At 37.9% G+C, this 26,229-nt stretch overlaps 1 protein-coding gene across 5 annotated transcripts in view; it reads right to left on the bottom strand.

Moving 5' to 3' along the window:
* Positions 1 to 893: 893 nt before the first annotated feature.
* Positions 894 to 26,229, bottom strand: part of LOC140151043 (uncharacterized) — a 47,582-nt gene continuing 22,246 nt past the window's right edge. Inside the window, exons 1-4 of one of the 5 annotated variants that reach the window (XM_072173236.1) lie at positions 9,218 to 10,379; positions 5,493 to 5,637; positions 4,560 to 4,767; positions 899 to 1,428 (exon numbers count right to left, since the gene is read on the bottom strand). In XM_072173236.1, the coding sequence (XP_072029337.1) occupies positions 1,011 to 1,428; positions 4,560 to 4,767; positions 5,493 to 5,637; positions 9,218 to 9,271 (825 nt within the window). In that variant the 5' untranslated portion in view covers positions 9,272 to 10,379 and the 3' untranslated portion in view covers positions 899 to 1,010. Of the gene's footprint in view, positions 1,429 to 4,559; positions 4,768 to 5,492; positions 5,638 to 9,217; positions 10,380 to 24,079; positions 24,729 to 26,229 lie in introns of those variants that run through there. The other 4 variants (XM_072173233.1, XM_072173237.1, XM_072173235.1 and 1 more) reach the window with 4 other exon arrangements.

Genomic DNA, 26,229 nt, shown 5'->3' with positions numbered 1-26,229 from the left:
TCACAAAATTTTCAACATGTTGAAAATTTGCCGACGAACGCGACGAATAATTTCGGCCGTCTGCGGTCGCTAACGGATTCGTCAGCGACCGCAGACGGTAAATTGCAGTTTTGAATTTACCGTCAATCATCGTGTGTTGCCGTTAGTTGTCGCTGCCGAATCTGCTAGCGGCCGCTAGCTTATCACTTATTGACAGTAGCCTGCTAGGTAAAGCGTTAATACACTGTCGGGTCAGCTTACCGATTTAATGGCGGAAGCCCCTTGTCCCAAACAAAAGGTACCTTTCGATGAATAGCTTGTCAGATTTCAAATCGGCACAAGTGAACAATGCGTTACATAATCTATTGCTTCTCCATCTTTAATAGCTCCATGGTGGCAAGTAACGAAATTGCAACGATCTTGGTGCGACAATGGCTTGCGAATTTTGTCCGGAGGGTGACGGATATGTTGACTGTTGATGGCGGGTCTTTGCGAGTACCTGCGGCATTGCAACAGTGGTCTGCGATGGGTTACGATTTTGAAACGACGGTCCATGATTTTAAACCTTTTTTGCGATTTTTGACATTTTTTGACGTCAGTTCGATTTCAATAGACTGTCCGGCATTATGTAATATCAATAATAATCAAAAATATTAATATTTTGATTATTATTGATATTGATATTAATTGATGCTAATATTTTTGATAATATTGATATTGACATTTGACATACTAATATTAATATTTTTGATTATTATTGATATTGATGATAATATTTTTGATCATTGTTGAAATTGATGTTAATATTTTTGATTATTATTGATATTGATATAATAGTTTGGATTATTATTGATATTGATTTTAATATTTTGATTGTTATTGATATTGATATTAATATTTTTATTATTATTGATATGTGTAATATTTTGGATTATTATTGATATTGATATTTAAAATATCTTTGATTATAATACTTGATAGTGATGTTTTATTTTGATTATTGCCAAGGGACAACAAGAAGAAAAATTTCATCATAAATATTTGCATATTGTCACCGCGAGTAGTATTGCCGCAAAGCAAGCAAAAACATCTTTCCTAGACACTATATTGAAAAATGTCAAATGTTGTCGTATAGCATATTGTCTTAGCTCATACAAAGGCAGCACAACATGTAATATGTCGGGTAACATAAACCCAATATCCCGTATTGTCTGATGTAAAGCACCTTTCATGTTGAGAATATTTTCTACAAATTGGTCCATACCACTAGCTAGAATATGAAAAAGTGCAATACTAATTATGACGAGTAGTTTCCTTGGAGAAACGGGTGTCCTGCGGTCTAGTAGATGCACTATTACGATGGTGGAGAACATCTCGGTGGTAGAAAAAATGAGCTGATGGTTCCACTGCTTGTAGAAATCATCATTCCAATAATTGAAATATGACCACCTGCAAAAAAAAAAAAAAAAAAAAACGAAAGAAAGAAAGAAAGTAAATTAGAAACATAAAGGAAAAAGAAAAAAAAGAAAGAAAGAAAGAAAGAAAAAGAAAAAAGGGGGAGAAAAAAAGTGTAGTTAAAGATGTTAAATCTTTGTACTATATTAAATTCTTAAACACTTGAGAAAGTTCCTGCAATCTTATTGGTTCTTAGTCGTGTGATATGACACGATATATCACGGTTCAGCGAGTGCGAGTCGACGTAATACGCGTTGTCATTTATTTGAACCAATCGCAGGCCCATAGCAATAACAGCTAATATCAGAACTGATCGATTATAACCCATAGGTAATTCCTTGGAAAATGATTTAAACATGTTAAGGTTAGCAATTACTTTAAACTGTTGCGATTTGGCATCTTGTGAATGGTATTGAGCTTTGGCAAAAATTGCATTGATCATTGCATAGCGAGTGTGCAGAAGAATTCCAATATCACAAAAAATGGTATTTGACACTATTTTCGCCCATTATCCGGCTAAAAAAAGGGCATTAGCGCGGAAAATTTTGTATTTTACACTATTTTGGCCCTGAATTTTGCTAGAAAGGGGCCTTGCCCTTTTTCTTTTCATTTGCCCTCCTGATTTTCTCTTTCATTTTTTGTCAGAGGGACACTTTTTCTTTCATTTTTTTGTCAGGGGGGCACTCTGCCCCCCCTGCTGGCTACGCTACTGCCACCAGCTACATTAAATTATAAGTACATATCATTAGATTTATAAATTTTACTTGAGGACTGTTAAATAATTTGCCATAAAATTTATATTATGTCGCCAATTTCAAAAAATCAAAATTATTTGATATCAGAAGGACATTCATCATATTCAGAATGCAATTCAGTATGTCTGATGTGCTCTCATGTCCCACAAAAATACTGTGCAAACGTTGCTATCCGATTTTTGTTGACAACCTTAGTTCAGATCAGCCAATGACAACCTTAATTTGATTGTATCCGTTTCTATGTAATGCGCTTGTCAAGTCACATGATAGTATGAAACAAGCAAATGAGCGTTTGTTACAAACGAGCTAACTGAAGGACAGGAGTAATACATGGGGTGCTCAAAAATGGGAACCTTAAAAACAATACCCGATCGCCACTGGTCGTGGCAAGAATTTTCACGTACGTCGAAGTTCACTTTTCAAAGGGCGAACTGCAGTTTGGATAACAAAAACGACTGGTAAGAAAGTCTATAGATGACCTCAAAAGTCCAAACTCTCTGTACTATTAAAAATGCCGAAATGACGACAAGAATGGTCACCCTTCTGACCGGAAAATGCCGCTTATTTAGCCAATGTCAACATGGGGTCATCAGGAAAATATTTTCCTAAATTGGACTAACACCAAAACTGTACACAGTGTACAGTACCTCACAATATAACGGTAATGGAAAGAAAAGTGACAATGTTCGTCATTTTACGGCACAAATAAGTTTGACAAAAAATGATGTCACGGACGTAAACATCAATCTCCTAATTTGCATATAGCCGCCATTCCTCCAGCTAGCTCGTCCGATTCCAAGGGTGCCCGTCGTCTAGTGATGCATGTCTATGGTACTGTGCGGAAATAATTTAGTCAGTCTAGTAGGAAGAGGGGGGGTTCCAATGCACCACATCAAGGCCGCAAGCCTGGCAGGGTTGAGGCCTGCGACTTCCATAGTGAGGACTTGTAACTAATGGAGTTCGAATATATAACGGCCCGCAAGAAAAGGAAGCAATGCGTAACCTATACAGCCTGTCTTTAAAAAAATTGTGCAAGTGAAAGGCGCCCTCTTTGGCAATTAGAAAATATCATTGTGACTTACATCAACGTCAAGGGCGCAGTCTTAGCTCTCAAATGCTGTTTATTCTGTTCAATTTGCATGTTTTAATCTCGAGATATGTTTATTTAACAACGAAATTGTGCCACTTTTACTAGGGGAGAGAGCTGTACATGTAAATCATTGATAGCCGATATTGATGCGTCTAATGCACTCCCGCGTGCATTATTTTGTCTAATTTATCGTCCCAACAAGTAATACGCGTTCATTAACCTATATATAAGTGTGCAATATTTGTTTGTCTTTTAACATGTCTTGAGTGACTAAGAGAACAGTATTTACCATGATAAAATCATTGACATGCACATGTATTTAATTTTACAGCAGAATGTGAAATATTTATTTATCTTTTAATCTGTTTTAAGTGGAAAAAGAGAATCATTATTCCTGCATCATGATAAATCAGTAAAAACTATTTTTGTATTGTGTAATTGATGCATTCTTTTGATTTCACGAAATAACTTTTGATAAACTTGATACTACCACTGATTTACATGTAAAGCCCTTTTCACTAGTAAAAGTGGCACAATTGTGATTTTACCATTTTGTCGTTTAATAAACATATCTCGAGATTAAAACAAGCACATTGAACAGAACAAATGGCATTTGAAAGCTAAGACTACGCCGTTGACGTTGATGTAAGCATCATGTCACAACGTTATTTTCTAATTGTCAAAGAGGGCGCTTTTCACTTGCACAATTTTTTTGAGACAGGCTGTATGTAACGTTGACCAACAGAGGGCATCAATTCATCCTAAACTGCTCTGTATTGTCAGTTTAAAGCCATGTGTAAACAGACTATATACGGCAGTTTAGTTAGAAGACCAGGTTGCATTGTGAGTGTTGTCAATGCTGGGATTTACATTGCCGTGAAATTACAAAGTTGAAACTGGACATTATTTCAGAGAATCATCCAGAACATTGAGTGCGACAGAACTCTTTGTAATCAACAGCAAGAAGACTGTCAGATAAGTACTCATTAGAAAACTATCATTGTGATTCAGATATTGTAATTTGTTTGCATTTCTGTTTATGTTAATGTGCAAAATATTGTTCAATCATCCTCTACTTTTCATCATTAAGATTCTTATTTTGTTAACTCAAACAAACAGTGTGTTATTGTTGTGCATTCTGAAGTGAATTCTGGGCAAATGTGATTTTATTATTATTATTATTATTATTATTATTATTATTATTAGTGTTATTATTATTATTATTATCGTTATTATTATTGTTATTATTACGGAAAAACGTAAATTCAGCCAATACTCACCATGAGTAGTAATGAGGGTAAATGACGGATATTAGAAGACACATCATGGAGTATCGTAACTGACCAGCTACAGCTAGTGTCAGAAGTCGACGTACTGTCTCGTACAAGGTAATAACAGCTAACACAGTTAAAACCCATATCTTAAACGTGTTGGACGTTACGTTGAAATAAACATGTTTGTACCTCGGTATCCCTTTTTCGTAAGGCCCTGAAAGAAAACGTTGCAAACATTTCATTATTGTAAGAATTGTCCCATTATACCCTCTTTTGCAAGAGATTTGATGATCGCCTTGGACGTCTAAGATACAATCTTGGACGTCCAGAAATTTCGCGGCAGACTTAAATCGACGAACCACGGGGCCGGAGATTACGAACAGCCAATCATCTTAAGCTTATTCAATAATTGACCAACGAAAGCTTAGACGCCTAGGATTTCTTGGACGTCCGAGAGTGACCATTTACCATTACTTTAGAAGTGATGGACGTTATCGAAATTTCGATCAACACAGTGGCCAACAATCAATTACGTAAGGTTGCAAGTGGAATTCATCCGACTTCATAAATATGCTTGGTTCACTTTCAATCAATGGGTACCCGATCATCAGACGGATGAGGTTTAATAATAGGTGTCAAGATGTCGAGCTCTCATGGGCTATCATGACCGTCCATTGTTCGTGGAAACTGGTCCTGTGATCGCCTATTGCAAGCATCTTGGAAGTCCAGGGTTAGGAGTTTTATCTTTAGGTGTCTTTTGCTGCTATCCGCCATCTATACAGAAGAACACAATTTTCGTTTTCATCAGATTTTTCTAGCTTTACGTTTTTAAATAATATGAAACCGGTACTTTTTTTAAACCATCAATCATAAACCTTGATTTTTCTGGTTATTTCGGCATAGTGTTTTAATCTTTGTTAATCCTTGTTGTCGTTTTACCTTTGAATGCAGTATCCCAACAATTGCAGGTACAGCTATGACGATCTGGAATGCGGACAGTGTCTTCCCAAAGTTGATATATAACACCTAAGTGAAGGTACGGGAGCAGAGCTGGGACCAATACGCTACATATCAATAATGCTACCTTAGAAAAGAAAAACAAACAAAACAAAATAGCAATAATTATTCATATATCCGGTACTACTATACTTCGGCCCTTTTTATATTTTCAGTTTTGGTTTTGGTTTTAGTTTCAAATCTCGTAAATTTTGAAGTGTTCGCCGTGTGGTTGCTATCGCCATTTTTTCGTCTAATCTTTTGTAGCTCACAGAAAAGTTGAAGGAAGTGTATTTTTATTTTTGATATACGTTTTAAAGAAAGGTTTTTTTTAGATCCCCTAGTGTTCGAAGCGATCACAAAACTGTTTCAGCTGGGTTGGGACATAAATTTGTGTGGGATAACAATCAAGAACAATTCAACCAATTAGGGACGTACCATTTGACTTCCAGTGGGATGGAAGTTGGGGTCGGAGGATTTTTTTTTTGCACCAGGTATTGGCCAGGATTTATTTTCTTAGAGAAATTTTTTTATTTGTTCATGTAGTGGGGGAAATTGTTTTTGTTTTTCAAACACTTCAGCCCCCACCCGGAAGTCAAACGGTAAAGGACTCTATAAATCTCAGAGCCTTTGGTCTGTGGATACAGAATCAGACCTGGACTGAAGTGTATGCCATGAATGATGCACAATCCAAGGCAAATACCTTCTATCCCACTCTTAGTGGGAGCTTTGACGCATTTCTAGCATCCAAGACTGTCAAAAGCCTTGGATGACGGATCGTGTTAACATGGTTTAGGTCCTCATTGGTTTGAGTCAGAGGGCTTTTGAGGTGGTGGGTCTTTTGGATCTGACGGTGTACCAGTAAAAGGGGGTCTTTTGGAGCTGCGAACAGTCAAAATCAAGGTTCTTTCTTGGCTTTCTGGTTGAAAAACGCCTAAAAAACAGACATGTGCCAAATTTAGGGGGTCTTTCAGAGCAGCGAAATCCAAAAAGGGGAGTCATAACGGGGAACATACTGGCATGGTTGGTTGTGTGAAGTGCCCCCGGAAGGTTAAAGTACCCGCTCAGTTAAAGGAAGCAAACGATGTGTCTATTCCAAAGCTAACGCCCCTTACATTGACAAGCTTAGGCCAATTTCTCTTACAGCAGGTCTTCCAAAGTTTGCTAAAGGTCTTTTAGCTAAATGGGTCTTTGATGCTATTAAGCCTCACGTTGGTCACAGACAATAATCACCGGGGACAATCAGCAGGGCAACCACTCACTGCCTCATTGATCAGTGTTTACCATCATATGGTGTGTGGAACTGAAACGGCTGGTAATGTAAACCCTCCTGTCCTTCGACATGAATTGCTATCATCAATTTGTTGAAGGTGGTTGTCTCCCTGCAATTGTGGAGTGGGTGAGCTACTTCCTTACATCTCGTAAAGCAAAGGGTTAAATACAAGCAAATCTGTTTTGATTTGTGTAAATGTGAGTGGCAGCTTGTATGAGCGAGCAAGGAAAGTTATTTGCATTTGAAGTGTCTTTGTTTAAAAATATTGTCAATTTATATTTATATGCCATTTATTATTTAGCTTTTAATATGTATTTTTATCTGTGCAATGTATGTAATTCAGCCTTTGGCTGCGAAATGTATTTTTCTAATAAACCTTGAATCTGTTTTGGATTTTGGGATGAGAACGTTTTTGTGGCCCCTTAGGTTGTATCCAGAATCTCTTTGTCAGATAGTTAGGCCTATTCATTATTTTATACATAGTACTTGCAAGTTGCAAGATGGTTATCATGCCTTTCTATTAAATTGTGCTAATGCCAGTGCCAGTGCCACTTCATAGTGCTTACTGCTACCGTCGCAGATTCATATCGACCAACACCAGTAGATATTCTAGCAGCTCTGTTTTGGAGTTTTTGGACCTTATGAAAAGAAGATTGGTTGCATGTACCCCGTATAACATTGCAGTAATGGTAATCAAAGCACATCGAGTGTCTTGAATGGAATAAGTGACCTTGCTTTATTAAGATAGTACAAGCCTGGTTTTACCTTCTTTTCAATATGTTGTACATGATCATTCCCCCGGGGATCATTCCATGACAGATTTTCGTCAATTATGACACCAAGACATTTTTAACACGAGTAAGCTTGGTTCAATATGAACATTTATGTTCTCATCGTTAATCCTACATAATCTCTGCTTAGAACCCATACCAAGAAGTACATTGCGACTCAGTTTGTTACGCCTAAGCCAATTAGATACATTTTTCAAGTCAGTATTTAAGGTAAAACTAAGTCTTTGACATCTTTAAAGACAGTGTATAAAGCTGTAAAGGCAGTGTCATGCTCGTGAAGCAAAAAATTAATTCAGTCTCGGGTAATGTTATTATTAATGTTATTTCACCCCAGAAAATTATTGATTTCAATAATCCAAATCAATTCTTTTATTGCTCACAATTATTATTTCAATTCCAATCCAATTCCATTCATGCACAAGCCAATTCATTTTAATTCCAATTCAATTCCAATGCAATGAAAATCACCCAAAATTCATTTCATTTCAATTCAATTCAATTCAATTCAATTCAATTCATTTCATTTCAATTCAATTCAATTCAATTCAATTCATATCAGTGCATGTGTAGTAAAATCATTATTTCTCTAAATTAATGTTTGACCCTGGCTGGCACTACTCTTTGGTATTAATTCCTGCCCTCTATCAGTTAGGTAATCTGATCCCCTAATTTGATCTTTTGGCTCTGGTCAAACCACATGTTTGACCTTGTTTGTCTATGTGGCTGACCCCTGGCAGTGTTTTTACTTTAGGCCTAACTTTTCTTAAGTAAACTTTTATTTGTTTGTCAACTTTATTTATTATTTATGCAAATTGTTCATTCTATTATTACACATCACTTCCTTCCCTGATCTCATCAAAAGGGATCTTGATATTTGTTATATATTAATTATTATGTGTAGATTTAGAAACATCAAAATAACTCTCTCTCTTATGCTGGATCTTGCTATATCATAATACATAGAGAGCACTAGCTCCAAATATTATCTTTTCTTGTGTTTTTCTGCTTGGATTTATTCGCCAAGGGATCTTCCATGAATCCCCCGAACACCCTTCACCCTTAATGGCGAATTTTCACATAACCAAATTGCACCCCTTAATGGCGAAACACATGCAAAATCCTACCCTAAATGGCGTAGCACATGCAAAAACATACCCTAAATGGCGTCAACTGAGAAATATCTATATTGATACCCTAAGTGGCGTAAACAGGGAAGTGAGCTAATTTGATACCCAAGGTGTCTTTTTGATGTTGCAGACCTATAGATACTAAAGAAAACATGCATAAAAGTAACAAGAATCAATTAAGAAGTGGTGATTTTTATCAAATTAGTGCAAACTCACTCAAGCAATAATATTACTAACCCTAAACGTCTAAGCATTTGGCTGAAAAGGACCCCTAAATGGCGATGCCTTCTGAAAAAGTACCCATTTTTCAAAAAGACGTCGACGACGCTGTGTGGTGAAAAACATACCCTTTTAGACGTTTTTCTTGGACACGGGTGCGTAGCAAGTCAGGTAGTGAGTGACCCCCCCCCCCGGCCCGAACCCCTAGGACTTATATATTTACTACACATGTATTTAACATTAGTCTCGGATACATACCTCCATTATACTTCTGTTTGTCTGATACGAATCATGATCTAATGGTCCTTCCATTTATGATGCGTTTTGTACTCAGTTCAAAACGTTCATAGCAACATATAACTATTAACGATATAATTGTTTTTATTTGGATCCACTTTTAAGGAACTTGCATGCAGTACAGCTTCCTGTCACGGTGGCTTCAGCACAGTACATGTTCATTATGTCCGCCCAATAGTCGTACGATACACTCTTTTCATAGATTTTCATGTTCAGGTTCATGTTCATGTTAGGCCTTAAACAACAAATTGTTTGATTGGCGTTACATAAAAAATAGGGTAGGTCGGTCGGCAATTGGTTTTTTTACAAACATTTTAAGCGGTAAATTGCGTATGATATTACGGCATTGGAACTTTTTTGTTTCTTTTTTTTAATTTAATTTCTTTTTTAATTTTTTAATTTTTTTGGCCAAAAAAAATAGTCTAGTGTCGGGCCTATTTTTAGGGTCGGACGGGATACGCCAATCAAACAATTATTTTTAGGCCTTGGCCTCTAAACGACCTTTGTGTTACATGTCACAAATTAACGAAAATCAGAAGTGGTGTGGCATAAAGTGCTGTAACATTTTTTCCATAAATCTGAAAAGTATATATTTTCGGATAGCTTATAATACAGGGACAATAACTTTTTGAGTTTCAAGTTGATATACAGGGTTGCCCAAAATATATACAGGGTGAAACAAAAACATAAGTGCTATTATAGTGATATATTTGAAAAATATACAGGTTGTTTAAGTTTTGCCTAAAGTTAGAATATACAGGGTGTGTCAAATACCTGTACAAAATTTATATAAAATATTTAGATAACTGGAATACATACACATTATTTGGCCAAGTATTAACAAATGAATACCCAAATATACTCCAAAATGACTTGAATGTTGCAGATTACAGTAAAAATGTTAAATTATGCCATACAAAATTATACAGGGTGTCATTAAATAATAACACAACATAATTTCTGCTATTTCTGCCAGTGGCGTAACTCCTATGGGCTCAGGGTGTGCAAACCCGCGGGCACCCAAGCTAAGGGGGCACCCTCAGCTTGGGTGCCCATTGGTTCCAGCTAAGAGTTCCCTTCCATTCCAACGGCAAAAATGTGCCCCTTTCAACTTCAAGACTTAGAAGCCCCTAGAACCAAATCCGTACTCATGGGTCCCCCCCCCTCAAAAAAATCCCAAAACATATGGCATATTGGCTTTAAAAAACTGCATCGACACACACACACAAACACCCCCACACACACACACACACACACACACGTTGTGAGAGTATTGATGATACCCGGCGATGAGTCCCGCGATGAGTACTGAACAAGAGTATGATCTTTTGGTCATTATCCCAGAGTCTGCGTCCTTAATGCAGTATATTCACAGCAACAGTTGCAGCCTTCGTTATACTCATAGGAGAAGAATCTGTATCCTAAATATTCCAAAAGCTTCCAGATTCGTTCCCATTCCGAATAACGTACTGGACCCTCCATGCCTGGTATTGGAAGTGGGTTATGCATGTGGAATTCAACGGCGAGTTGAGAGGGCAATGAATCCTCAATGGCAAAGCCAGATATTATTTACCTAGCTGGGGGGTTTACACCCCCCAGCTAGGTATTGTAATCGTTGGGTTCTTCCGCTGGCAACAAACCACTGTAATCTTCCCGTTTTCTTCCGCTGGCAACTAAGTGAAATTGCACATGTTTTTTTTTTTTTTACCCTTTGAGTATGAAACCCTGACTTGATGCTATGTAAGAATTATTTGACTAGTGAAGATATGGTTTGGCCTTTTTGAATCATTGTTTTTCCTAAGGAATGAATGTGTTTGTTAGTTTGTTCGTGTAATTTCTTATTTAACCTGGGGCACTTAATCAGTTAAAAACGCAATTAATCACCTGTTCTTCCTCCAAGCCCAGGGAATGTGTGTATGAGAGGATTGATGGCTAATATGGTTTTTGATGGGCTCAGTGGGAATTGAAAGGTTGTTGCAGAAAACTTGGATAATAGTGACAGTGGTTGGTGTAGTAAGCAATAGTTGAAATAATGGCATTTGGACACATCAACAACGTGAATAACTTTAGCTGAAAGCAAAGCCAAAGGTTTCCTTTAAGGTTAAATGTCAATGCAGTGGAAATTATGAGAGTATCGAGAGAGGACCAATGTTAACTATTTTGCTGATTTTGATAGGTGATTACTACATGTATTACTGAGGCATTGACATGTTGACAAGAGATTTGCCAGCTAATTCATGTAATTGACGATTTGTGTTTCAATTATAGCGTTGTTGTAGCCTCATTTTTGTGACATGGTTTGATCTCAGTGTGGTAGATCACTAGATTCAGTGGAAATTTAGTTATTGGGGTTTGAAATCTCATCCCCTGTGAGTGAGGGGGAAGGTATGGATACACAGGGTTTGTATAATATGTCCTGAAACTGGCAGAATATGAGAAACAATAATGGTATAACTGATAGGAATAATAATAATAGGAATTAGATGTTTTGATATGAATCAGGTGTGTTAAAGGCACTCCTTAACAGTAATTGTAGTATATAAATTCGTGGGTTTAACATTATGTTTACTATTTGAAGTATTATTAGGCTCTGGCTTATCTTTTGATTTTGATTTTGCACCGTTTTTTACAGACTTTGGTGGTATGTTTGGAAACAGGGGATTAATGAGCCAAGCTTTAAAATGTTTAGCATTTATTTCTGTATGGTTATGTCCGACCTCTTTCTTTGTAATGAAAGTGTTCTCCGGCCTCTTTCTTTGTAATGAAGGTGTTTTTGGCCTGATTAGTAATTCCACTGTTAGTACCGGTATATGAAACTATCAGATGTGTTTCCTTTGCAGTAGGAACTTTAATTCTTTCAGTGCCATTATCATGGCAGTTAATATCAAACTCTAACTAGCATTTGTTTACAGGCTCTATGTTTTGTTTTTAAAAGTAAATGATTGTCGGGGGATTTTCTTGTTTTCTGATGTTAGGTTTTTTTATTTTATACTTATATCTTAGAGTATGTATCTTATTTTGTTTGATTAAAAACATCTTGCATTAAGTTTTATATTTGAATCCCAGTTAACAATTAAACATTAAACATTAACAATTGGTGTTCTTGTATTTTACAGTGAAATTAAACATGGTTTAAGATTATGCGCAACACAAAAATAGCTTGCAAATGGAATAGGCCTACATGAATGCGGGACATGAATTCATTTGTTTTCCTTATCTTTTTTTGTTCATGAAGTTGGGGAAAATAGTATCAGAGCCTTTAAAACTGTAGTAATTGGAACCTGTTAAGAAGTACAGGAACAGGTCATGAACCCTCTACTTGTCTACTGGGTATATCCATGCGGCAGCACTGATGTGGTGTCACCTTACATTTGATGTAGTACATGTATACTGCGCCAATAAAGTATCCTTACACTTGGAAAAATAATCACAATTTCAAAACTGAACAATATTGGTGTAAATTTTTTAATAGATGCACTAACGAAGGTCCAGTTTTAAAAGTGACAAACTGGCCTATTAGATACAAGGCACAAAAATATTCCAACAAGCGCAACAAAGAGACAACACAGTTTCTTCAATGAAGCGTTATTTAAAGTAGTTTTTATTTCAGTTTTTACTTTTATTTGTCAGTTCTTTTGTTTCAGTTTTCTTTTGTTCCTTTTTAAAAAAATTAAAGCAAACGCATAAATTAGCCATTCACGACTCTCAAACCAGATTTGTGGTCTGTGGCGTTTTAAATAGGCCAGTGTGTCACTTTTGAAACTGAACCTTCGTCTCATCAAATGCTTGTAACGTTACTTCTTGAACATGTTGAAGTCACATTGGATTCAATGTGGTGTCATAATGTGCACTGTGCAGGATTAGATAGTTTATTTAAAAAACAAATTTACTCCAATATTGTTCAGTTTGGAAAATGTGATTATTTTTCTAAGTGTAAGGATACTTTATTGGCGCAGTATATATGTCACATGTGCATATAATTATGTAGGGGCTGTTTAGTGTTTACAATGTATGGGAGGTAGACTTTACCTCCTTTTTATAAATGTAGTAGCCCTAGTATGAACCAATCTGAAATTGGACACCACCTGTTTTGTGGAAAATCTTGTTGTCAGCATTGTAAATTGTGAAAGCCAGGTTGTGAAGATTTTCGCTTCAGAAGGTTACTGCCAGAGCAGAAATAAAGTCTTGATGCTATAAGGGGTGGTGCAATAATTATGTGTACCCCCGGGGTGGTGAATATTAGGGGGCAAAGATTTTTTGTCAGGCCAAAAGGGGGGTGGGCAAGCATTTTTTGGCAGGTCAAAAGAGGGGAGGCGCAGGCGGAAGCGATTTTTGGCACAGATATTTTGGGCACCATTTCTATATTATTACGCCCTAAAAAGGTGTAGGAAAACGTTACGAACATGTTCAAATATGCAAAATTTCGTACTCGCTCCGCTCGCATTATATGATAAGGCAATTTAAGGTTTTAAATTCGGGTTCTTAAAAGTCTTGCATGTGTAAGGGGGGGCAAAGATTTTTGGCACGTCAAAAGGGGGAGCAAAGGTTTTTGGCACGTCGAAAGAGGGCAAAGATTTTTGGCATGGCCAAAGGGGGGGCAAGTGATGTTTGGCAGACCATTTTTAGAATTCACCATCCCGGGGTACACATTATTGCTCCACCCCTAAGCAATCCAGGAAAACTACCAGATTTGACCTAGAATTTGTTGGAGTTGGTCATTTTGTTGTGGATTCCTGGTTTTCTATATAGTCAGTTTGTAATTTAGGATTTTAAAGTGGATTGCATTTGAAGGTAAGTAATGTGTGTATATACAATATATAGCAGTCACCTGTCTTTCGTGGTCACTGTCTTTTGTAATATTGACAAGTGATATGATTTGTTTAATGTTCTATTTAATGTGATAACTGATAAGTGATAGGAGGGGATATTGTTTTTTAAAATGACAATAATTTTTTTATGGGAGGTATTACCTGTTACCTGCTCCTGTATTGCGTGGCACAATATCCAAATGATATCGGACGAACCCTCTCCGATGATGAGCAGGGTTGATAATTATTTATTATTGCTAAGTGAAGTCCCTTAGTAAGTTAGTTGACCAAATGTAGGTGTTGAAGACATGCTTAGCCTATACCAAGGCACTTTGTTTTTTGTTAAAAGTAGACGTGTTCAGACGGCCATTAGCCCGGGGCCATTAGATCCTCGAGGATCGGCGTGCTCGAGGATTGCGATCCCCAAGTCAATCCCTGCAGTATCGCGTGAAATTGAACTTGGCAGAACGTAAACAAACGATACCACCAAATCAAAAGGCACCAATTACCGCAATTGCGATGTCACGATCTGCGAATAGCATTTTGCTCTTGTTAGCTAGGTATTCTAATGCTATCCGATGCTTCTTTCTTTCTTACCTAGCTGGGGGTTTACAACCCCCCCAACTAGGTCCTGTTTTGCTATCCGATCTTTACCTAGAGCTGGGGTTTACACCCCCCCAAGCTAGGTACTGTTTTGCTATCCGATCTTTCTTCTTTCCTGCTTCTTCTTCTTCTTCTTACCTAGCTGGGTGGTTTACAACCCCCCGAGCTAGGTCCTAGGTATTCTAATGCTATCTGATTCTGCTTCTTTCTGGCAACAAAAACTTACACACATGTATCGGCTATATCCAGTTCCCATAGGGTGTAAATGAAATTGGGGTCAAAGGTCATTAAAGGGACATTTCCGGTATATAACCAGATACCTTCAAAATGCTTCTTCTGCCACATCATCATAATAGAGGCCGCCAGCCTTTCGCCATCTTGTGGGTACAAATGATCGGTGCGATGTCGCGTAGTGCGCGGAGTACCGACGGGCGCAGTGCGAGCATCGGAAAGCATTACAGTGTGGTTAATCGTGCAGGTGCATCTCATCGGATTCCAAAACGGCACACGTGCAGAGGCCTATTAGTAGTTTAAAAGGTATAGGCAAGTAGGCCTATATGGGTAACAGGTGTTGGGTAATTAGAGATAGTCACAAGAACCACCCAACCCGAGAACCGCAAAATCTAGTATTATATAGTTCAATGACATCACTTGCACATATGCATTGGCTATACCCAGTGCCCATAACTTGTACACAGAATTGGGGTCAAAGGTCATTATGGGGGTAAAATCTTACAATTGTATTATCTGGACATCTGTAAGGGGTAAGGGGCTCAAACTCAGCGACAACAAATCTTGTGACAATGGGAACATTTTGCAGTGGTCAGGTCAAAGGTCATGCAGAGGTCAAATTTTAGAAATGCAATTTCTGGACATCTAGCTGATAGTGGTACAGAGCTCAAACTCGGTGACAACAAACTTAATGACCAGGGGAATATGTTGGAACACATTGCAGGGGTCAGGTCAAAGGTTATCAGGGGTCAAATCTTATAATTTCATTTTCTGGACATCTGTAAGGGGTATGTGGCTCACAAATCTCATGACCAGTCCAACATTTTGCAGGGGTCAGGTCAAAGGTCATGCAGATGTCAAATTTTAGAAATGCATTTTTCTGGACATCTGGAAGGGTACAGGGCTCAAACTTAGTGACAACATGGAATAAAGAATAGAGCACGTAGTGCGATGGAATTGCAACTCCAATCTTCGATGTGAGGTCAGCGATCGTCACGCTTGCAACATGTGGACGTAGATGGCAGCAGCATTTTTCTTTAATTAGCATATTCGTGACGTCATGTTAACGTAAGTCTCTACAGCACTACGCATATTTTTTAGGTCGCTTTTAGTACTGTCGTGGTGGCAGCAGCATTTTTCTTCACTTTTCTAAAATGGCGGCGCCCAGGGTTTAATTACAAATTCTTCAATTTATCAATATTTCATGAAAATTTACCAAACAAACGGATACAGTCATGACAGGTAATATTTAAAGTACACGTATAAATGGTCATAGTTATAAAAGAAAGAATATAAGAAACATAAACAAATGAATTGTAGCAATATTCAATATTAATGGCAGCGGCCGTGACTTATCAATGGCGCTGGCGAGTAATACACGGGGGAAGCCGACGGTGTCGCCACCTTTTTGCATTGCGCTGGTATACGAGTTGCAACGGCCTGGTGACAACAAACTTAATGACCATGGGAACATTTTGGAACACATTGCAGGGGTCAGGTCAAAGGTTATCTTGGGTCAAATCTTAGAATTTTATTTTCTGGACATCTGTAAGAGGTACGAGGCTCAAACTCGGTGACAACAAACCTCATGACCACGGGGACATTTTGGAACATTTTGCAGGGTCAGATACCTCCAAAGTACCAACATGCCCAGCTAGGTTTGTGGTCTATGACCACCATTTGCCTCTAGTTCATATTCATAACGTTCAATATCCATTTTTGATACATCGAGATGCTGATGTCCAAGTTTTTCCATTATAGTTTTTACGGTGTAAAACTGTCCAGGGGTTTCTTGGTTTTCTGGTTTCATTACCAGCTGTGACATCGGTCTTGATTTCACCTCATCTTTACCGCCAATGCACCAAGGGTAAAAAGTAACTCCTTTTGGAATTTGATTTTTATCCGCGTCTCCTACAGTGCAATCAAAAGTAAACACTTCGCATTGGAAACTTTCAATCATTTCGGTCTCAAAATCAAACTCCAAATTTGAGCCCAAAGAGTAGACAATGCAACTGTCTGTTTTAATCGCATCAACGCAAATATATTTACCGCCATTTCCCGAACCGCCGATACGTTTCACGTTGTTGCAAGTAGTTTTTAAATCAATGTATTTAGATTTAAATGCATATCGTAGGAATATTTCAGCATCTGATCCAATTTCAACGCAGTTATGATGTTGAATCGCTGATAAATCAGCAGGAAGGTGTTTATTCCAGAGTTGTTCATTATTATCTGCAAATCTTGCTGCAAAATTACCTTGATCTTTTCTAGGAGTATTAGAAAGACATGATGCAGTCATGTCTACAGTAGAATTCATCTCGACCTTTGCAGGACTTAAACCCCATTAAAAGCTATTAAACCAAGATAACACTCATTGAAACAGCTCAACTGATTAAATCGGATCTTCTCTGGTTGTGCACATGTGTCTGTTTTCATGTGCGATATCGCAATAAAGCTGGTATTATAGCTTCAGTTGGGTAACCGATTATAAAGGAAACGAAAGGAAACAATGGTATGTGTACCTTTGTTCACGAAATGAGACAATGGCCTGCTTTTTGTAAACCAGCATTCTTGAAAATGAGCAACATAATGATTGTTGACTTAACACGGTTTGGAAATAATTTCTTCATATTTTTGGTGTTATCTGTCGTTTACATATCCTTCCTAAAACACAAAAGTGCGACCCTCTCCAAACACCTAAATTAGCTAAAAATTTAGGACATGTTACAAAACTATATTGTCTAGAATTTTAGAAGAGTACTTTTAATATTGGCCGGTTATTTTTCACACAGCGACGTTAACTAGGCAATGTACTATTACCTATAACATTAACTAAAACACCAAAGTACGAATATTTCCAAACATCTAAATTAGCTAAAATTTAGGACATGTTAAAAACTATATTTTCTAGAACTTTAGAAGAGTACTTTTAATATTGGCCGGTTATTTTTCACACAGCGACGTTAACTAGTCATATCCCCATACTTTTAACGTAGGGCTATTTGTAGAGGTCACGCGTCAATGGGAAAGAGCACTGTGTATTGTGTATAGGAAAACGGACAGTAACTGCAGTATGATATGACAAGTATATAAACCATATAAAAATCGCTATTATTGCAAATATTTAAAAGACAAAACCACGCTTGTTAATATTCATAATATGAATAGCCATGATGCATGCAATTTTCGACAACTATTATATGTGACCCCTCAGCACAACTGAGCCCGGATGTCGCCAGTGCCACTATTGAGATATGCTCCATTGAACTTAACAATAAACAATAGGAAACAAAGGATTTATTGACTGTTTTATTAATTTTTCACTACTTAAATGTCAAGTACTATAGACATGATACACATCATTTTAAAGCTAATTTCAAGCAGAATATTTTTGTTGAATATCTCAAAAATGATGATTGGCGACTTCAGGGCTCAGTTGTGCCGATGGGTCACATATAGCTCTATCTAGCTCGTTATCTACTGACCGCGTAATGAACTTCCGGGTGAACTTCCTAATCGACGTTGAATAGTATACAAATACAACATGTTTTGAGGGGAAGTAGTCAAAACTACTGGTCCCGAGGTGTTGGATGATTTGACTACTTCCCGACGCGTCAGCGAAGGGTAGTAGTCAAATCATTCAACACCGAGGGACCAGTAGTTTTGAATACTTCCCCGAAATGGAACATGTTGTATTTGTTTTACTATACCTCATAAATATTTGCACTATCACGGTAAAATCGTTCAAACAAAAGTCAAAAACACACCAGTCAACGTGCCGGCCAGCATGGTAAATAGGCCTAAGCTTAATATTTTGCTTACCTGATTTATTGGAGGATTTTTGTTCAATCAATTTACATTTTAACGTATATTATTCTAATTTTCTTTTTAACATTCCATAAATAGCATTTTGTTTCATAAAATGTCAAATTCGCGTGTTATTATCCATCGGTAATCTCAGCAAAATAACTGCAGCAGACGCCATTTTCACGATAAACGCGTCTGCAGAATCGCCGCTGTGTAGATAATGTTACGTCTGAAGGAACGGTGACGCGCGGGGTCGAGACACCGTGTGGTAGTAGGGTGCGGAAGTTTTTACTACTTCCCCGCGTGCGCGTAATTGCACAGGCGCGGTGAAGTAGTCAAAATACCGTACTCGGACGCTGGCGTTATTAACCAAATATTTATGAGGTATAGTAATAGGGAATCACATACCGATTATGCTTCGTATCATCAATAATAATAATAATTATTATTATCATTAATATTATTATTGATTTAATGTTAATAATAATTTGAAATAATAATAATAATTTAAATAAAACCAATTTTAACAATTTTATTAAATACAAATTTAACATTTTTTAAATAAATTTAAAAACTTGATTTTATTTGTTTTTTTAAACTCAACTCATGCAGAACGGAGACCATGACCTCGCCATTCAATAAAGCGTGCAGGCCTTACACCTGTTGAGGATTTCCCGCCTATTCATTCAGGTGCACCACCATAAGGTGCTTGTAGTTTAGCTGATGAGATGCATCAGTAGTTAGCATCAATATAAATTATACAGTTTGTCCTAACCCACCACCACATAAAGTTCAGAGACAAAATCTTCCTTAATAACAATATGGTCAGGGGCGTAGCAAGCGGGGGGACAAGGTGGACGAAGTCCATGGGCCCCGAGGGTTCAGGGGCCCCTTTCTGCTGAGCATTCTAGGTGAAGAAATACTCAGGAGACAATGTTTTGTAATCCATACAGCACGTGAAAATGTAACAAAACAACCTTTTTGGGTACCACAGTATAGACTGGGAGCCCAGAAAATTTATTCAGCTCAAAAGGGACAAAAGGTTTGATGACCTGGTTATATTAGAATAGGCCCCAGATTCAATATTCCATATTGCTGTACGGGCAGCCTGGGGTCACAAAATAGGGGGCCAAAAATGAATTCAGCTCGTGAGAGACATGGACAAAACTTGTTGGATATCACTCCCAGGAAAAGTAAAAAATCCATCTATGTTTCTCTTCAGCTGAATAACCATTTATGGGGCATCGAGCCCTTTGAGGCTACTGTCCGGGCCCCCGTACAGGAAAAAAGTTGCTGTCATTGGTATTTTTGTAGATCCCCAATGTAATACTTTCAATTCAAAAAGATCCATCCACGTGTCTCTTCAGCTGAATAACAAGTTATGGGATATCGGGCCCTTTGAGGCTACTGTCTGGGCCCCCATACAGGAAAAAGTTGCTGTTATTGGTATTTTTGTCAACCCCAATGTGCAATAGCTCCAATTCAAAAAGATCCGTCTATGTGTCTTTTGGCTGAATAACCAGTTATGGGACATCGGACCCTTTGATGCTACTGTTTGGGCCCGGTACGAGAAAAAAAATGCTGTCGTTGGTATTTTTGTAAACCCAATATAATAGTTCCGATTCAAACAGATCCATCCACGTGTCTCTTCAGCTGAATAACAAGTTATGGGATATCGGGCCCTTTGAGGCTACTGTCTGGGCCCCCATACAGGAAAAAGTTGCTGTTAGTGGTATTTTTGTAAACCCCAATGGGTAAATAGTTCCAATGCAAAAAGATTCATCCGTGTGTCTCTTCAGCTGAATAAATCAGTTATGGGACATCGGCCCCTTTGAGGCTACTGTCTGGGCCCCCGTACAGGAAAAAGTTGCTGTCATTGGTATTTTTGTAAACCCCAATGGGTAATATTTCCAATCCAAAAAGATTCATCCATGTCTCTCTTCAGCTGAATTTATCAGTTGTGTGACATCTGGCCCTTTGAGGCTACTGTCTGGGGCCCCGTACAGGAAAAAGTTGCTGTCATTGGTATTTTTGTGCATCCCAATGTGTAATAGATCTAATGCAAAAAGATTCATCCATGTCTCTCTTCAGCTGAATAAACACCATATGGGCGGGCCCATTTGGGGCTATTCTCTGGGCCCCCGTACAGGCCAAAATTTCTGTCCATGTCTCTCATGAGCTGTATAAATGAATTGCCCCATGTGGTCCCTGTTTTGTGACCCCAGGCTGCCCGTACAGGCTGTGACCCCGCAGCAATATTGAATCTTGGGCCTATACTAACATAACCAGGCCATCAAACCTTTTGTCCCTTCTGAGCTGAATAAATCATCTGGGCTCTCCGTCTAATAATGGCGCAGGACCGTGAAATATTGTCTCAATAGAGTCACTCCGTAGCTAGCTGGAACTAGCAGGTTTTAAAAAATAAACGACTGATAGAGAAGACTAAACAAATGCTCCACGAGACTATAATTCACATGCAACTTTAAAATACTCAAGTTCCATTGTTCCATGATATTTTTCGCTGGGTACAAAATATATCTAGAGCCATGGTTGTCCCAAGTTTAATATTTTAAAAGTCATTAAGGAATCGGATATCAACATTTGCACAGCACACCAGACATATCGAATTGCATTCTGAATACGAGGAATGTCGATCTAATATCAAATAATTATAATTTTTTGAAATTGGCGACATAATACAAATTTTGTGGCAAACGATTTTGTTTTTTTCTTATTTAACAGTACTCGAAGTAAAATTTATAATCTAATGATATGTACTTAAAGTGTATGTAAGTTATGTAACTGGGAGGAAAAGCCGACGATCATTGAAAATTTTTGACCTTTCGTAGTGAAGATACACATCATTTTCCCTAAAAGATCTAAATATCTAAAGTAAGTATCATTAGATTTATAAATATTACTTCGAGGACTGTTTAAAAATGTTAAAAATGTCAATTTTTAATAATTTTCCATAAAATTTGTATTATATCGCGAATTTCAAAAAAATTGAAATGATTTGATATTAGAAGGACATTCCTCGTATTCAGAATGCAATTCGATATGTCTGATCTGCTCTCATGTCCCACAATAAATACTGTGCAAAGGTGGGTGACAGAGCCCTTAATTCAAAAAAGTGACACCATATCTTCGAATCACTTTCGCACTATTTTTTCAGTTTCCCTTTTCTGTGACACCCTGTATACAAATTCTGAGCCCCATTTTCATAATTCCTTTTATTCTTTCTGGACGACAACATCCATTCTTGAATCTTGATTTGTATGCTCCAAAAGAAGCTCTGAAAACTTATCCAAGGAGTTGTGCTGTATGTACTGAAACCCATTGCTCCTTAGAATTTGTGATGAGTTGAGGTTGGCTGGAGATCCCTCAAGATTAGTAGTGCCAAACTCTGGAAAGTGTGAAGTGAAGGGGCTATCACCACAGATGTAGGAATTCTATTCCAAATAGGTATGATGCGCGCAAAGTAGGAGAATCTATAGGAATTAACCCTGGTCTGTGGATGTTTTGAGCAGATGTTGGAGACTCTTTTCGGTCGGTTGGATGGAATAACACAACTGGGAAAGGGGATGTTGACAATTCCATGTTTGATCTTGTAAAACATAGAACTTTGTTGAAGCAGCCTTGTCTTTTCGTAGTTGTTATTGAAAAACCGAGCCGCCTGACGCTGCACAGATTCTAAGGAATTCACTTGACCAATGGCATATGGGCTCTAAGCTGCTAATGAATACTTCAACTTCCGGTGCACCCAGGCTTGGTATGGGGCAAGCAGATAAATTTCGCCTGAGGACGCCTAGAGTACTCAAGGTGTTTGTTGATGGTAACTCCCAGGTATTTATGGTTGGAAGATTCTGAGATATTTTGGCCGTGCACACTGTAGATGTGCTTCACCGGTTTGGTTTTGTGTGCAATTTGGAGGAATTCGCATTTTGATGCATTAACACACATTTGCCACTGGTCAGCCCAAATGAAGACTTTTGTGAAGGTCATTTTGAAGCTTAGGTTGGTCTTCGGCGTTGTTTATTTCCCTATATAAAATACTATCATCCGCAAACAGTCGGAGAGTTGAACTCACATCAGACACAACGTCCTTGATATAAATCAGAAAAAGGGTCGGCCCTAAGACGGAGCCCTGTGGTACGCCTGATGTAACTGGTGTCCACTTGGAGTGTGCGCCGTTGACTGCTACACATTGCTCACGCCCAGATAAAAATTCTTGTATCCTCTGTAGGGTCTTCCCTCTAATGCCATAGTAGTCAAGTTGTGGTGACTGCTTGCTTTTATAGGCAACTGGATACACCGTAGAGGGCGTGATGAGTTGGTCAAAGATGTTGTTGAGTGCGTAGGCCCCTCGTCCTTGTTTAGAGTGTCATGTCCTTTTCGGCGGATCCAAATGGCTTCTTTCCGCCACTAGGTGGTTTTGTCGGCTTCACGATCAATAACGTAAGAGTCCTCCCAATTGATGGAATGATTTGTAGAAGCCACGTGATCAGTGATGGCAGATTTGTGAATGTCCGTGACAGAAGATTTGCGATTTGCTCACGTGAATGGTTTTGATTCAAATTTTTCCACCTCTTTCTGGTGTTCTTTGAGTCGGATACCAAAGGGGCAGCCCGTTTCACCAATGTAGGAACTGGGGCAGTCACCGCAGGGGATCTCATAAATGGCTTCCGCTTCTTGTTGAGGGAGAAGTTTATCCTTCGGATGAACGAGCATACTGCGGATGGTACGGTGTGGCTTCGTGGCTGTGGAAAACCCGTGGGATACGCCCTCCACATAGGGACCACAACCATGCCTTTGATTTTTTCACTGTCACTGTCTCCGGTGAAGATTTGGTGCCTATAAGATCTTGCAGTTGCTTTATGACTCCATTGAGGTCAATTACCAAATCGGGGATGTTTTGAAAAGGTGATCTTTTGATGGCACTGAGTCCATATTTTCCTTAGTAAAGACTGAGGTGAATTGAATTGATATTCCCTTGTCAGTAGAAAATGCCTTGATGTTAACTACAAGAGGGGGAATGCCAAGGATTCCCTTTTTAGGGACTTATATATTTGGCCCCCTATTTTTTAGGGACTTACATAATAATATATATATATATATATAGGTCCAAAACTGTTTAGGGTTTGTGTCCAACGAAGGACCAACAACATTATGCACGTATGAATGTTGGCTGTCACGAAGAACACAATAACAGAATAATGAAATAAAATCACTATAAGGTAAAATGTGCGATTGTACGACTTTAAAAATATTTATTTATTTATTATTTATTTCATTCTTATTTAACCTGGGTTGACCTTTCAATGCACTGGTATTGTTCTCCCAAGGTGCCCACTTTGTCAAGTCACCCTGTCGCCTTTTACAAGTTCATATCTAACCTATACATGTATGAATATAAGAAATAGTCTTTCTTTGAAAAGAAATTTCTACGAAATCACCAACAGAATTGAAAGTGCGTTTTATTGTTCAGAACTAAATTCTCAGTTTTTGATACTATAATTATCCGCCATTTTGTTCATTAACCATGTTAACTACTCTGTTTACATGAGTTTACTATTATCAAGGGAAAACAAGAAGACCTTTCTCATCATAAATAATTGCATATTGTCACCGCGAGTATTATTGCCGCAAAGCAAGCAAAAACATCTTTCCTAGACACCACATTGAAAAATGTCAAATGTTGTCGTATAGCATATTGTCTTAGCTCATACAAAGGCAGCACAACATGTAATATATCGGGTAACATAAACCCAATATCCCGTATTGTCTGATGCAAAGCACCTTTCATGTTGAGAATATTTTCTACAAATTGGTCCATGCCACTAGCTAAAATATGAAAAAGTGCAATACTAATTATGACGAGTAGTTTCCTTGGAGAAACGGATGTCCTGGGGTCTAGTAGATGCACTATTACGATGGTGGAGAACATCTCGGTGGTAGCAAAAATGAGAAGATGGTTCAACTGCTTGTAGAAATCATCATTCCAATAATTGAAATATGACCACCTGCAAAAAAAAAAAAAAAAAAAGAACGAAAGAAAGAAAGAAAGAAAGAAAGAAAGAAAGAAAGAAAGAAAGAAAGAAAGAAAGAAAGAAAGAAAGAAAGAAAGAAAGAAAGAAAGAAAGAAAGAAAGAAAGAAAGAAAGAAAGAAAGAAAGAAAGAAAGAAAGAAAGAAAGAAAGAAAGAAAGGAAGGAAGGAAGGAAGGAAGGAAGGAAGAAAGAAAAAAAAAAAAGAAAGAAAAAAAAAAAGGGAAAAAAGTGTAGTTAAAGATGTTAAATCTTTGTACTATATTAAATTCTTAAACACTTGAGAAAGTTCCTGCAATCTTATTGGTTCTTAGTCGTGTGATATGACACGATATATCACGGTTCAGCGAGTGCGAGTCGACGTAATACACGTTGTCATTTATTTGAACCAATCGCAGGCCCATAGCAATAACAGCTAATATCAGAACTGATCGATTATAACCCATAGGTAATTCCTTGTAAAATGATTTAAGCATGTTAAGGTTAGCAATTACTTTAAACTGTTGCGATTTGGCATCTTGCGAATGGTACTGAGCTTTGGCAAAAATTGCATTGATCATTGCATAGCGAGTGTGCAGAAGAATTCCAATATCACAAAAAATGGTATTTGACACTATTTTCGCCCATTATCCGGCTAAAAAGGGGCATTATTGTTACAATGGGCGCGCGTAACGCGGAAAATTTTGTATTTTACACTATTTTGGCCCTGAATTTTGCTAGAAAAGGGCTCCTTGCCCTTTTTCTTTTCCTTTGCCCTCCTGATTTTCTCTTTCATTTTTTGTCAGAGGGGCACTTTTTCTTTCATTTTTTTGTGGGGGGGGGGCACTCTGCCCCGCTGGCTACGCTACTGCCACCAGCTACATTAAATTATAAGTACATATCATTAGATTTATAAATTTTACTTGAGGACTGTTAAATAATTTGCCATAAAATTTGTATTATGTCGCCAATTTCAAAAAATCAAAATTATTTGATATCAGAAGGACATTCATCATATTCAGAATGCAATTCGGTATGTCTGATGTGCTCTCATGTCCCACAAAAATACTGTGCAAACGTTGCTATCCGATTTTTGTTGACAACCTTAGTTCAGATCAGCCAATGACAACCTTAATTTGATTGTATCCGTTTCTATGTAATGCGCTTGCGTCAAGTCACATGATAGTATGAAACAAGCGAATGAGCGTTTGTTACAAACGAGCTAACTGAAGGACAGGGGTAATACATGAGGTGCTCAAAAAAGGGAACCTAAAACAGTTCACTTTTCAAAGGGCGAACTGCAGTTTGGATAACAAAAACGACTGGTAAGAAAGTCTATAGATGACCCCAAAAGTCCAAACTCTCTGTACAAATACAACTGCCGAAATGACGACAAGAATGGTCACCCTTCTGACCGGAAAATACCGCTTATTTAGCCAATGTCAACATGGGGTCACCAGGAAAATATTTTCCTAAATTTGACTAACACCAAAGCTGTAC

Source organism: Amphiura filiformis, chromosome 4 (genome assembly GCF_039555335.1).
Source record: "Amphiura filiformis chromosome 4, Afil_fr2py, whole genome shotgun sequence".
In the NCBI taxonomy this organism is placed as follows: Eukaryota; Metazoa; Echinodermata; class Ophiuroidea; order Amphilepidida; family Amphiuridae; genus Amphiura; species Amphiura filiformis.
This window is presented reverse-complemented; position numbering and strand designations above follow the sequence as displayed.